At 41.2% G+C, this 15,378-nt stretch overlaps 1 protein-coding gene across 5 annotated transcripts in view; it reads left to right on the forward strand.

Moving 5' to 3' along the window:
• The window catches only part of mib2 (MIB E3 ubiquitin protein ligase 2), a 50,342-nt gene that overhangs the window by 4,723 nt on the left and 30,241 nt on the right, over positions 1-15,378 (forward strand). For 3 of the 5 annotated variants that reach the window (XM_037773409.1, XM_037773411.1, XM_037773412.1), the window contains 2 exons: positions 10,943-11,341; positions 12,354-12,525. In XM_037773409.1, coding sequence (XP_037629337.1) covers positions 10,943-11,341; positions 12,354-12,525 — 571 coding nt within the window. Of the gene's footprint in view, positions 1-1,287; positions 1,992-3,505; positions 3,682-10,942; positions 11,342-12,353; positions 12,526-15,378 lie in introns of those variants that run through there. The other 2 variants (XM_037773413.1, XM_037773410.1) reach the window with 2 other exon arrangements.

Here is a 15,378-nt window from a genome sequence, read left to right on the forward strand (position 1 = left end):
AAAGCATAGTTTAGTGTTATCTACAAGATTTTCAATGTCATGGCTGAATATTTAGATGATCTCGACAATGTGGATGAGGACTTTGAATTCGATGGCCGCCCGTATTTATTTGAACCAGAGTATACGGATATTCAGATTTCACAACGAGACTTCTCCGTGAGAGGGACTTGGACACAATAACAAACAGACCGGATCAAGAGAAAGGTAGGAAAAACGTTTCTCTGTAGGCTCCTCTCACCTATAAACAAAAAACATGGGAAAATAGGGTTCAGGTTGAAAAATACAGAGTTACCCTCTAATATTATATATAAGTGCGGTAAAGGGTGACATGCCATCGTGGTGAGTCAGGTTTGAATTCACAAGGCAGAGTTGATTTGGGCTTTAGCCTGAACAGTAAGGATGGCTTGCTCAAGTAGTCCAGGCCAAAGTACACAGGACAGGAACAGAGTATTTGACATGGATTTGGCTGTTCCCTCTACTCTTTTGTAATTTACTAGAGGGTCCAAACAATGTTTGGTTACCTGCCAGAATGATTGATTGATCAGACACACCTCACAGCTGTGTGCCAGCGTCTCAGCTTTGTGTTTTTCCCCCAGCTGTAACCATTATCTCAACGGTCTTCCCGGTCTGATGACTGCCATCACATGTGTGTGTGTCACTGTCTATTTGAAGAGGAGCTGCATGAATGAATGCCCCCTTTTGTACGATGTAGACCAGCAAGTCTATTACACAGACAGCAGCAGCTTTGTTTACAAGATGGGAGAGTGGTGTGATAAACTTCATTATAAGCATGCAGGTCTCGACCACTTCCTAAACCCCCCCGTTCATTCATTAGCCACTCATGTCCTGGTAATACCAGCTGTATATTCATGTGCGTGTGCCAGACAGAATGCTGTTTTTGGCAACCATATTGTAGAGGTCTCCCACAGCTGTGGACACATTAAAGAGTATTGTTCAAGGCTAGGAAAGCATTGGGAAACACACACACTTCCCTCTTTCCTGTGTGAGCCTGCAGGAGACTTTGGGCTGGTATTGCCAGCCCACCAGCAGTGGTTGCACAAGCCAGTTTGCCACTGAAAATGAGGATCATGGCAGGTGCCCATTCATCAAAATCAAAATCTCCTCCAGCCCCTCCCCTATTCCTTTCCCTGTGCACCCCCCATACAAGCACCCAAAAAAAATAACAACACCCAGACCCTCCCCCTGAAACATATTGCCCCTCCCCCTCCCCTCTGTCCTCTGCTCGTCTGCTCATTGGCAGTATAGCAAAGCTGTCCCCGCTACGAAAGACAGGGCTATACATCCTTATGTAGAGATTTGATGTGTTTGTACATATTGATCAGTAAACACAGCGTGTTGGCTTTACATGCGTGTCACTGACGCTCACGTCCGTGGTGATGGAATATAGCATCAGAGGAGTTCTATGCGGAGCAGAGCCCATTGGCCAGCTTTTATGCGAGAGCAAGGGTACGTCGACCTGAATGCAGTGCTTGTCGGGCAGCCGCTCTCCCTGGCTGTCCTCATCCCTCTCCGCTCCTCTCCTCCTCCTCCACGGTGGTAATCCTTGCTGACACAACGCACAAAGGACTAAATGCTGGTCGCATCCTCCAGCAGCAGGGCTCTCTCCTCTTCCTCCTCCAGCTCTGATCCTTTACAGCCAGGCGGCTCGCCTGTACAACAGGACGCTGTTTCTGTACGACTGCTTGTATATCATATCTCTGGAATACCGGCCTGGCTGCCGTCCTCCTCCACCCCCTGTATCCCCTCCTCCTCCTCCTCCTCCTCCTCCTCCGGTTCATTCAGGGAGTGCATCAGAACAGGGCTTCATCCCTGAGGAGACGTTTTTTTATCTCGCTGGAGCTGGTGGGACCACTGGTAGCTTTTTTCACCATCTGATGCGTTTATGTAGCAGGAGGTAGGAGCTGCTTCCTCTCCTTCCCTGATTTTTTTGCTCTCTCTATTCACCCTACTGCACATCACTATACCAACAGGTAAACCAGCTAAATAGGACATGCTTTATTTATCAAGTGATGCAGTTTCTGTCAATGCTAGCATGTCTGTGATGATGCTGTTATTATTTTAAGATAGAGCTATTCTTATCTATTGAAAATTAATCAGATTTCGAAAATAAGATTAGCCATACAGTGTCCTTCGTCTTGAATGAAATATGGCTGCTTCATAGTGGACAACTGTGGCGATTTCACTGTTTACCTCCCAGAAAGGTAAAATGATCACGTGCAAAGACAACACGCATGCAGTCGGTATAGGTCCGTGGCCACGCTGCTACAATTGTACCACATGTCGTTGCAATCTGTAGTAAAGCCAGTAGACATACTAAGCAGACGGGCAGACATCTGGCTGGCTTGGCTGCTGCTATCACTGTTTGTGTAGCAGACTGGTGACCATCAAAAGCTAGTTTAAAAGAAGCTATTACAACATTAGGTACAACATATATGACATTAACTATATCATATAGAGTGACATATTTTATGGATATTTCACATTATATTCAAAGCATAACAATAACATTACAGAAAAACGGATAAACCGTACAATTACCCCAAATAGTGAACGCAGCCATTTGGATGAATTTTGAGCAGATTATTTCCTGTGAATATTACACCAGAGATGAGTTTCCTGTTATTTTTAAGAACTTTTAATACAATTCTGTCTGCTGTTTTTTAATTTTTTTATTCCTGTTTATATGTTAAATAATAATCCAAGCTTTAAAAATAACACTTTCATTTAGTTTTGTTCACAGAAATGAATACAATGCAGAGATATACTGTAGGCCAACTGTAATAGTTGTTTACACCCCTTAAAATCAAGAAGTTCTCGTGACCCCCCCTTGAAGGTTTGGTGACCAGGTTGGGAACCAGCAATATAGAAAGCAGATACAGTGATGTCAGAATCGCTACCAAAAATATTTTAATCATATAGCGTGGGTGAAGGATTCATTTAAGGAAGATGATTGCATTGCTTAGATATTGATTTTCATCGTTCAAGCCCTGAATGAAATGATCCTATCCAGGCTTAGTTTAGATAAGATTAAATGATGTGTTTGTTTCGGGTTAAGTCAGTACAAATTGTCATTGCACATGTAGTAACATGTGACTCAGTATTGACTTTTGAAGTGACGTTTGACTTGAGGTCTGAGCCTGGACTGATAGAGCACGGCAGTTTGGATTTACAGTTGTGTAAGCTCATTTTTACAAGAGACTGGCCTTAACAAACACAATAAATGATCAAATCTTCCTCACACTGCTGATTATGTGACATGACAATGCCCCTACAAAGTAATGCATTTACCTGAAACACAGTACTCTTGTGTCTTTTGGAAGTTATTTCTTCACCTTACACAGCCAGTATGCTGTTTTTTGTTTTTTTTCCAGATAAGGCATCAGGCTCGTCCAGTCCTTGAGCAACATCTGTCAAAAAATCAACTGAGCAGAGGAGAATAGAACTACATGTTCCAAAACAAAGAGCAAAGTTCACAGCAAACCAAATAGTAAGACTGCCAGAACAGGGTTCACTCCCCCGTTAGTAGGACGACTGCTTCATAGCGTTCAGGGTTTCAGATGGTGCTGCTGGTTGACCTGGGATAAAAGGCTTGTGGTGTCACGGCACGCTGGAATCATACATCTTCTAACATGTTCAAAAGCGGGCTGAAGATCATGGGGCGTGAGTATGATAATCCACGATAATTTGATAATCTCAGCATGGTGTCATCAAACGTACAGTTAGTGTTCTCAGGGTATCGTGGTTTGCTGTGGTAGCGGTTTTGTAAAAGGCTGCAGGGATAAAAGTTTGCTGATGGGAAGAATTCTGCTGGTATCAAGTTGCTTTTTAAATCTGTTGTTGCGACCATTAAGCTTTGTAGCGATGCTTTTGGACAAAGCTGACACATATTTGAAGATGTCTATACATTTTGGATTAGTTTAATTATAAGTTATCATTATTTTCCACACTCCACAGCGCTTGTTTGAGTGAGATTTGTGGAAAGGAAGGTAGGCCAAGCAGAAGCCTGAAATGGAAAATCTAATTTTAGGCCTGTCGCCCACTCTGAAGAAATCTTTGTAAATGTGTTATTTACTCAGGGTCCTTATTGATTTTCCTGAAAGTCCTCTGGCCACCAGATGTTTCTGACACCAACCAGTTCCAGCAGGCTTTTACTCTATTTCTGATATTAAGGCTGATGAGGCTAAAGCCATAGAGCTTCTGTGTAGATTGCACTTTGCTAAGCATTTAGTGGCAGTGATATGAAGAAAAAACCAGCACAGGCAAACAGCCTCTTCATATTAGACATGAGAATGAGGATATAAGCCAGTCAGACCACGTGTCAGAGGACATACAGCACAAGTAGGCCTCTGCTGCTCCACACAGTAGCACGTATCTGATGGCACTGGGTCCGCCAGTAATAACACTCCTGATTCATTTTCCATTTTGAAGCCGCTCAGTGACTTTTATCAGTGTGTGGATCTGGGTCTGTCTGTATGCTGGTTATGAATTTTAATATATCTGCGTAGTGAAGCCATCAATGTGGGTCAATGTAGTTACTGCCTGCTGATTTTAAAGGTGTTAAATTCGAAATCCAGAGCATTATTATAGCAGCAAACAACTATTGCCTAAAGATATCTATATCTTTAGGCAATAGTTGTTTGCTGCTATAATAATGCTCTGTGATATAGAGGACTTATGTCTACCTGAGCACAGAATGAAGTCGCTCTCCCTCTGTGTGTGTTGTAATCCAAGCTTCTCTGTGCTTTGTTGACATAGCCAGCCCGGTGGTGCGTGCTTTTAGTGCATGTTCGTGCATATGAGTGTGCCCCACTGGCTAGCTCACGGCCGCTGCTTTGCACTGCTCTCATACGGTGGTCACAGCTGAGAACGGCGTCCCAGCCAATGTCGCTGTTGCGGAAGTGTAGCACCCACCGTTTTTTAATACGAACAGTGATGATTTCCTCCTCTTTACAGAAAGCACAAGCACAATGTAGTCTGCTGATCATAATTCAATTTTGAAATACATATTTTTTAATGATTTCCACCATATTTGTTTACACAGATTTTAAATATCACAATTACATTGTCAATTATATTGATGTTTAAAACACCATGTCTTGCATTCTAAACCCTTGAACCTTCATTAATGTAATGCGCCTACTTTATGGAAATTACATAATATTCCTGAGCAATTCTTGAGCGTTTGTTTATGGTGTGTGTTTATGTGTGTTGTGGCCAAACGCCTGTCTGTTTGTTTGTGTGAAGGAGGTTGACGTTGCCCTCCCAGATTGGCCCTCAGCAGTGTGTGTGTATAACGGAAGCCAGCCCATCTGTTATTGCAGGCAGAACGCTGTAATCCGGCCTGTTTCAGCCTTCAGTGTAAACTGTTAACTGTGATTTATTGAATCATTACGATTTCTAAACCAGCTGACTGTGTCAAGGTTACGCTTAGTTAGTATTCAGGTGAAACTGCTGGTGCAACATGGCGGAGTCCTTGAAGAGGGGACCCGTTCTATAGAACGTATATTGATAAGAGGTAAAAGTCAATCGTTCGTTCCTTTGCAACATCATTGCACAGCAGCAGAGCTACGCTTCCGCCATTTTGGACTGAAAGTACTACCTGATGCCACTAAAATGTTCCCCTAAAAAGTGCCGTACAAAAGTAAAACAAAATTATTTCTTATCTATTGTCATATTTTACTGAAATGGCCTGTGTTGAACAATAAAATATTCTAAATATGATAAGCGTTTTCAGTCCAAAAGGGCGGCTGTTGTCAAAAAAAACACCTGAGTTTCGCTCTTTGCTTCTATACTCTTTGCCCGTTCCCTATGAAGATATAAACAGCTCATTCTAAGATAACGAAAACACAACGATTCTTATTTTCAGGTGATAATACACTAAAGAAAATATAGTTTTTAATATTATATTCCTTTTCTGCCAATAGATCCCCCTAATTGTTACACACTAGTCCTTTTAATAAAAAAATAAAAAGAAAAGATGTGTGATCATGTAGTTTACATGTCCCATAGAGCCTAGCCGTCTGGCATGCAGTCGGCTGCACATAAAACCCTAAAAATTACAAATAAACTTTGCAGTCAAGCAAAACTAATATGCAGTCTTCAGCATCAACTTTCCCTTTTGTGCCATTCTGTGTTAGCTAGCTTGCAGACGGTGGTGGTGGCAAATTTATTGAGAACCTAAATTGATAATGGGGGCTGGATAAAAAATTTGCAAGCGGCTGGATTTGGCCCATAGGGCCTTGAGTTTGACACATGTTTTAGGTATACCCATGAAGCTGCTAGACTTTGCTGTTGCTGCAGATAATGTTACACACAAGATATAGAAATGCATGAGTAAACACAGAAGTGTAAAATTAAAAATTAAAAGCTGGAGTGTGCACTGTTCAGACCACATGTGTGTTGGTGCAAAGACAGCTGCCGAGTTGTGATTTTCAAAGCTAGTGAGGCTGCTTTACTTTACTTTAGATGTTCTCGGTCCCACATTTCAACGAGAGGTAATAGCTTTGTTGGTATGTAGTAATTGCTCACTGCTGTTTAGGATGCAATTTTGGGATTCACTCTTATTTTCTAGCAGTGGCTGTCTGTCAACACCAAACAATAGCGTGGATTGGGATTTAAGAAGATGAGGGTATTTTTTTTGCCAAGTGAAGCTTGAACCGTGTATCCACCCTTGGCGTGTGCATTTGTAAGTGATGTTATTGTAGAGGCAAGATATAAAGCTCACAGTAAGAAATGGTGTCCCTGTAGATGTTGTTTGATGGGAGCTTGTTGAGTAAGTAGAGTCATCCCCTGAATCCCCCTGTGTTGCATCTACTTGTTGGTACCAGTCCTTGTCTGTTTAATGATGATTAGATATCAGTTTGTTCGACCTGAATCCTCTCTGGAACACACAGTACTGGGGCAGCAGAGGTGGTGACGTGGGAGGGGCGGTGGGTGTTTTAAATGTAGGTGGTAGGTCTTTCTGTCTTTGTCTGCACAACAGTTCCTCAATCCAGAATACTAGGTCATAGGCCGAATGTTGAAGTGAGGCTTTTCAGTTTGTTGGAATGTGGTTTAAAGGGTAACTTTGGTATCTTTCAACCTGGACCCTATTTTCTCATGTTTTTGTGTCCAACTGACTAATATAGACAACAATTTTTGAAACTGGTATCAACCATGTCATACTAGCTAGTTGCAAAAGCAGCATATTTGCCCACTCCCATGTTGATAAGAGTATTAAAGACTTGACAAATCTCCCTTTAAGGTACATTTTGAAAAGATGAAAAATATGCGATTAATTGCGATTAACTATGGACAGACATGCAATTAATCGCGATTAAATATTTTATTCGAGTGACAGCCCAAATTTTTTTATTTACCTTTTGCTTGATCTGGTCTGTTTGCTATTGTGTGTTTTGCTCGAAGAAGTCTTGTTCTGAAACCTTGTGTCGCATCCACATTGTGGAAATACTCTAAATATTCAACCGTGACAGTGAAAATCTTTTAGATAACACAAAGCTACGCTTTCTGTTCTCCAACACAACAAACTCTGACAACACCGGCACTCCTCACTCTAACTCTCACTCACATTTCCACAGTTATCTTCCGTTTTTATGTCATTCATCATGATTGTATAATCAGTTACTGGTACATGAACTTGGCATTTTCTACATCCTTCCACACCCAGAATGCTGGGAGGAGGGAGCTGCGTAAAAGCCGTCCGCTGCTCTCCAAAGCTCCTCTGTTTGATGATTGGCTGGGATATTATTTCAGTGCATAAAAGAGGCTAAGCTGTCATTTCTGGGTAGAAAATGGAGTATAAGCAGCCTGCTCTCCCTCCTTTGATCCCTTACATCCCATATGTTTTCATGCTGAAGCAGATGACTTTTATACCAAAATGACATTGTAATCTTGATAAGCGTGCAAGTGTAATCTCAGCCGCATTAAAGACATCTGTCCGCCCTATTATTGAAAGGGTTTGTTTTAACTTAACCCTGTGACTGAACTATTAAGCTTTATACTAAAAAAACACATTCAATTACCAGATAAAAGGAGGGTTTTTGACAAGCTTAAGGCTATATTCATAAAAATGTGGATAGACTTTAAAACAATATTTGTTGAAAGTTTCAAGGAAACACCAGCATTTATAGATAGTTTACTACATTTTTGCTGTCCAAATAAAATGCTTAAGTCTCTCCCTCGTCCCTGTAATTTAGCATAATGGTGGTTGTAAACAGGGAAATGATGGATTAACCACCATCTGCTGAGGAATGTGGACAGATGTATTGACTCTTTATGACAAACATGGCAAACATGCCCTTGATTTAAGGGTAAGCTCCATTCTGTGAACTCAGACTGTCTCTGTAATTACTTATGTTGTGTTACAACACAGCCAATCACATAATAGAGGTGCTGTTCTTGCTCTTTCTATTGATAACTGTACACATATCAAATAATGATTTGATTGAATACTGATTTTAATTCATTAGGGATAGTTTGAGTGTTTTGAAGTGGGGTTTTACGAGGTACTTATCCATAGTCCATCGACTGTATTACCTACAGTAGATGGCGGTCTAAAAGAAAGGCTCACCTAAAAATAAAAAATCAATATCAGTTTAAGTGTACGCTATATTTAGAATATATTCGCTGGTTTACCATGCTGTCAGACAGCCCTTTCCAACGGAGAACTGAAGCTATTGTATCAATCTATGCTCTCACCAAAGCCACCAGACTCCATTGAAAAACCCCCCAGTGATTTTATCTCGCAGAACACAGGAGTTGCTGGTTTATGCTGCTACCTCGATGGGTTAGTTTGTTTATGCTATTGTGTGACTTTGATGAATCCAAACTAACTAAAGTCACACAATAACACAAATAAACTAACCAATCGAGGCAGCGGTAGCCCAGCCAGTCCTGTGTTCTGTGAGATCAAATTACGTTTTTTTCAATGGAGTCTGGTGGCTTTGGTGAGAGCATAGATGGATACAATGGCTTCAGTTCCCCTTTGGGAAGGGCTGTCTCACGGCAAGGTAAACTGGCAAAAATATTCTAAATATAGTGTACAATTAAACTGGGGTCTTTCTTTTAGGTGACTAAAATACGTTTTGCTGCCGGCCCCGTCCACAGCAGTACATTGCTTTGCTTCCGTGCGGTAACTCCTGTCTGTTTCTCCAAACTGGGGCGAGCCGTCCTTCATCTACTATAGATAATACACTGACTATGAATAAGTACCTCATACAACCCCACTTCAAAACACCCAAACTATCTTCTTCCTCTACACGACAACACGTGCAGTGCTGTTTGCATGGGGTGTTGATAGACAGCAGGAACTGGATTTGAGCCTGTCTTTACAGTGAAAAGTGACAGCAATTAGGATATGTGCTTTGTTTAACTTTGTTAAGGGACTGTGCATATGTCAGTGTGTTTTCTTAAACACTGTTTTAGGAAAGAAGCATAAACACAGGCAGACAATCACGATGTGCAATCCGTGGGCTGTAATTTAAAAGCTATATTTGTTGGTACTAGTAGATACGGACAAATGTTATGCACTGTCCTTCAGTTTTACAAGCCTGCAGTTTTCCTTTTCTGCAACCTCACAAACATTTTTTGTTGTGTAATTAGACACAGAAATAGCACTGCAGTATCAACAAGGAATGCTTTGTATTTATTTTAAATCTTTAATAATTGTAATAGTGGAGATGGAACACTGCACCATTGTATTAAAGAATATTAAAATTCTGACCACATGCTATTAATAGATGTGATTGGATGTCTGCTGATGGTCATGCTACTCAGCAGAAGTTAATTTCTGTGTTGCTGACTCAAGCTGCCACATGAATCCTGCTTCCTTCCCGTATTAGTTGTTTCTAGGCATTCATTCATAACAAAAGACTCATCAGTTAAGGGTGTGAATGTTTGAGTTCTTGTACGTCTGTCCTTGTGATGAGATTTTGACTACATTAGGACTTCTTCAGATTACTTTCAGTCAGTTTCAGAGATTCAGGAAACGTCCGTACAAAATGCCTGAGATGTGTACAATGCTACATGAGCACTTTTTACCTTTTCATATCGTTTTGCTGTTGGTAAATGTCTACCGCTTTCGTTTGCTACTCAATGAAGAGTTAAAACCTTTTGTCCAGAACTCCAGTAAAAACAGGTTTGTTATGTTTGCTTTAGGATGTTACCTTACATGTTCACAACTTGCACCTCATGATCGCTCATTTGGGGCTAGGTTTAAGTAGTTGAGTGTTGTGGTTCACATGAATGAAGCTAGTGGACTGTCTAGCTAAGGATGTAAGTACAAGTGTGTGTGTTTGTGTTTGTGTGTGTCAGGTCAGGGCTTGATTAGCGCAGCAGGGCGTAGCAGTCGTGTCCAGCTGCTCTCTCCAGAAATGTGCCATGACACACAGCAAGGCCTTCAGTGAATGATCCACCAGTAAAGAGAAAAACACAGCTCTGAAATTAATGAGACATATGGCATGTTGCTTTATGAGTCCCTCAGCAGCCACTGGCAGACCTGTAGCCAGACAACACACAGGTTGTGTGATTTCCTTGATAAAACGCAGTGGGATTAACCCGATGTTGTCAAAGTGTCAGGGGCTCCCCTGGCCTTCACCTACAAAATGTCACTCAAAGAGACATGTACCAACCAGGAAGAGACTCAAAATGATTGCAGAGACACAAAATGACCACAAAGAGACACAAAATGACCACAAAGAGACAAAATGACTATAAAGAGACAAAATGACTATGAAGAGACACAGAATGACTACAAAGAGACACAGAATTACTGCAAAGAGACACACAATGACTGCAAAGACACAAAATGACTGCAAAGAGACACAAAATGATTGCAGAGACACAAAGTGCAGTGTCCTACTGTGCTTTTGCTGCTGTATTTCCCCAGGTTTCATTTAACTTTTATCTTCTCTCTTACCTTCAGTCACCCCTGATCTGTTCCCGGAAACACCCCTGGTGCCGTCCCTGACCGCAATATCGTCGGCACGAGCCAGCTCCGTCCCTCAAAAGCCCCGGAGGCGCAGCAGCAGCGGGAGTAACAGCGCTGCCACGCCCCGGGCTTTGCGCTCAGCCTCCAGGCCAGCCCCCAGCAGAGGCAGCATGGAGGTGGGCATGCGCGTGGTGCGTGGCCTTGACTGGAAATGGGGAAACCAGGATGACGGCGAGGGCCACGTGGGCACTGTGGTGGAAATCGGGCGGCAGGGCAGCACTACCACACCAGACAAGACGGTGGTGGTGCAGTGGGACAGCGGCACACGAACCAACTACCGCACTGGCTACCAGGGTTCCTATGATCTGCTGCTTTTTGATAACGCTCAAATCGGTAAGCATTCATGACTAAAACACTGGGTCAACTAGAGCTGGTTCTAGTTTGAAATAAAGGGACCCCTTTGAAAATGGCCATGGTGTTTTTCCTCACCAAAATTAAGTGTAAGTTTGGAGCATTATTTAACCTCTTTAGCGACAAACTAGTATGTCATGGCTGGTATCAATGGATTCCTTAGGTTTTCCAGATTCATATGATACCAGTATCTTCACTCTAGTTTTAAAACTGAGCCAACTACAATCTCCGAATAGCGGGAGGGCCCGACGGCAGCCCATGTTAACTTTGACAGCCCTGGTTTTTCATTAAAAAAAAAGATAAGTTCAGCCTTTCTGTTTAATCAAGTTGCAGCTGCCTGCATGCTCTTGATTATAGAAAACAAAAGAATGCCATACTCAAATTCACATGCCTACGTTTGCTGCTGGGGTCATGAGAACTTGGGACCTTAAAATGTGGTCATTGGCAGGACAACATTGAGAACCCTCAGACATCATCATTATTGGTTTCTGTAGTTTCACAGCAGAAACCAAAAGGATGTTCATTTTTAGCACAAATTATCAGCTTTTAACTCACATAACCTTCACAAAGCCTATTTTGAGTAGCATGGTACAGTAAAGACTATCTTCTCATCATCAGCTCTATTCTGGACTTGAATGACACATACAATAATGCGGGACTCATTAGCAATTTTGCTCCATTTAAAGCGACATTTTTCTGCCTCAGAAGCTTGCCCTTTAATGGAGTGAAAGAGGAGGAGGAGAACAGATGAGGAGCTAGGGGGGTGGGGGTATTTTTGTCATGATGTTTGTGCTTCAGTTCTTCCACATCTCATGATACGAGCCAATGTGATAAGTAACATTGGTAAGGATGTGACATATGCCTTGACTGCTTCAGTGACTTGCATATAAGAGGTACATAGTAGTTTATTACTTGCATCTCACTATAGAAACCTCAGGCATGTTGAATTTATAACCCCACTCAACTTTCTTCAATGCCTCTCCTTCCCCTCCAGGCGTGCGTCACTCCAACATCATCTGTGACAGCTGCAAGAAGCATGGCATCATGGGAATGCGATGGAAGTGCAAGGTGTGCTTCGACTATGACTTGTGCACCCAATGTTACATGAACAACAAGCACGACCTGAACCACGCTTTCGAGCGCTACGAGACGGCACACTCCCAGCCGTGAGTACTGCACTGCCACTTCCCCCAGCACAATTGATCCTCATTTAAATTGTTTGCAAAAAGCAGTAACGTAGGTTACCAAAATAAACTAATCAATAAGGTAATGCATAATGTGAATGCTAGCACTAGCTGAGTCAACGTTAAGAAATAACTGAAAGGGTTAGTTTTGATTTTTTTAAGTGAGGTTGTTTGTATACTCCCCGCGTTCTGCGAAACAACAAAAACAGTAACTTCGCAGAGCATGGGAGTTGCTGATCTACCTCTGCATTGATGGGTTAGTTTGTTTGTGTTATTATGTGACTTTCGGATCTGAACTAATGGCGTTCCACAGCAGTACATTGCTTGGCTTCTGTGCCAGTACTCCTGTCTGCTGCTCCAAACTGGGGGCATGCCGACCGCCATCTAAATTACTCTATGTAATTCACTGACAATAAGGACGTACTATATATAAACTGTTTATGTAGCAGCCTCAACGTGCAGAAACCTACGTCAAGTCACGTGGACGCTAAAACATACATACTTTGACCAAAATTTTAATGTTTGGATTTGAATACATAAAGAAGATACAGAATAACATTAAAACTCAAAAATAATGGACCCCTTTAAGTTTCACATGGTAAACTAATAACAAAACTTAAATTAAATATACTGCCTGGCTGTGGTCAGGATCTGTTGTCCGTTATCCGGCCAGATATTATCAGGGTTTATTTCCAAAAGACTGTATTTTTTTCAAATGGTCGGCTAGCCTTAAGTCAGCTTATTCAAACCACACTTGGCCTTGCGGTGTATAAATGTTTAGTGAGCTGATTCCAAGTGTCCTACGAATCCAGATTAGCTGAGTTCTCCCTTCAGAATCCACTCTTCTGCATCAGTTCACAGTAAAGCCCCAAACTGCTTCAGGCACCGTCTGAATGTCAGTTGGATGGCCCGTTCTCATTTTAACGAGGTGATATGTATGACCCAGATTTCTTCCATAGTTTAGCCTGGTCCAGGTCCAACATAGTTCCATTTATTTTTCTTTGCCTGCTGTCCAATGAATGGTGCAAAATAGGGGTGAGGATCAAGACTTGTTAACTTTGATTTGATTAAATCTTCTAATTAGCTATTAGGTGCAAAAGTGGTAGTGGTTATTATTTTTAAGAGTTTGCAAACCACAGACAGCACAACGATTTCACAATTTTTACATGTCTTGTTTAATTTATACAGCAGTGGAGGAAATGAATTGTTACACCCCTAGCTCAAAATCTTGACCTGGTCATGACTTGAATCCAGTATCCTTGCCATCTCTCTCTGTCTTTGGTTTCACTTCCTGCTATTACTTCCTGTGATCACATTCTCACTAGATATGAGAAATGTCTGTTTGGATTTAGGTTGAGTCCTCATTTGATTTGTGGACCATTTTTACTCTGGTGGTCGGGGTGAAACGCGAGCTGTGCAACAATACCAGATTTGGGCTTTAGGTGAAACCTGGCCTGCAGTAATCATTCAGCATTCTGACGGTAGATGGAATCTCATTTCGTCCCCCACCTCAGTTTCTCTTCAGAAGTATTGATTTGTCATTGAGGCCCAAATGTTTGGCTCAGCAATGTCCTTCATTATAAACACCTTGATGTGACCCTCCAAACCGGTCAAAACAGGTCACTGCCCCCCCATCTGTGGACGCTGCACAAATACTCGCTCATTCTCACTGAAAAGAGGTTTTTCATTTCATTGAACTGGGGGAAATGTTTTTGAGACATGTTGATTAGTATAATGATTTCTAATTATTTACAGTATAGTACAATTTCAGTTTTAGGATACCTTGAATTAATACATTGAGAGATGAAGATCAGATGTGTTTGATCACATTGGTTAGAAAAGATATCTGTGTATAGCAAACTGCCTTTGTGGATAAATGTGTCAAAAAGTGCTACTATGAGCATCCACATCTTTAATCTGAGTTATTTAAATGTTGCCTCAGTAATCAAAAGCAAGTGTGGTATGTAACATCTGAGTGAGACGAAGCTAAACTTAAAAAGAAGAAATAACTGAAAAAATATTCCCTACTTTTTTTTAGTGGTGAGGCACCTTTATATCCGTGCTACCATTGAAATGTATGTTAATTAATACCACAGCCAAGACTAAATCCTACTGTAAGTATTTGCTGTTGTTTAGTAGTCTTATACTGTAAGGATCGTTTTATAGTTTAAGCGTGCGACATTAGTTGAGGCCACAATAGAAGAAGAATAGTAATAGTAATAATAGAATAATAGAAGTGGAAGTAATTTAAACCCCTCAGTATGAATGTTGCATATAGATAAAATAATCTGTATAAAACTAACAAGATTAAGATTTGAAAGACTATTGTAGGATACCTTCAGTACTATATTTCTTAAATGGATGAATATTGCCTTTCAAAATACTTACAGCCCTGTAATTAGTTTCACTAATCTGAATGATATTGAGAAAATGTAGCTCCGTTTAAGACGTTTGTCTGCAGCACTTCTGAATGGATTGATGTCACTGATAACACATAGGGCCTGTCTCAGTTATTGCTTTCAAGGAGATTATTTTTATTGAATCTGAAACATGAATGGTATATTTAGATCCGTAAGTGGCAGAAAAGACAGCTGAGGTCAGTCAGCCAGCCATGATGTGAATTAAATCTTCAAACATCACTGGTCCTAGCTTCTGTATAGTGTCATGTATTTATGACTTTTTAGACGATGCTGAGGATGTTGGTTGGTGTGCATCATTGACTACTCTAAATGTACAATGTTCTATATTTGGTTAATGACAGCAGTGTCCTTTAGAGTAGACTGACTTCTTTATGATTTCCACTCAGTATCCAATCATTCCTTTTAACTTCTTCAA

The sequence above is a fragment of the Sebastes umbrosus genome, chromosome 6 (assembly GCF_015220745.1).
Source record: "Sebastes umbrosus isolate fSebUmb1 chromosome 6, fSebUmb1.pri, whole genome shotgun sequence".
Lineage (NCBI taxonomy): Eukaryota > Metazoa > Chordata > Actinopteri > Perciformes > Sebastidae > Sebastes > Sebastes umbrosus.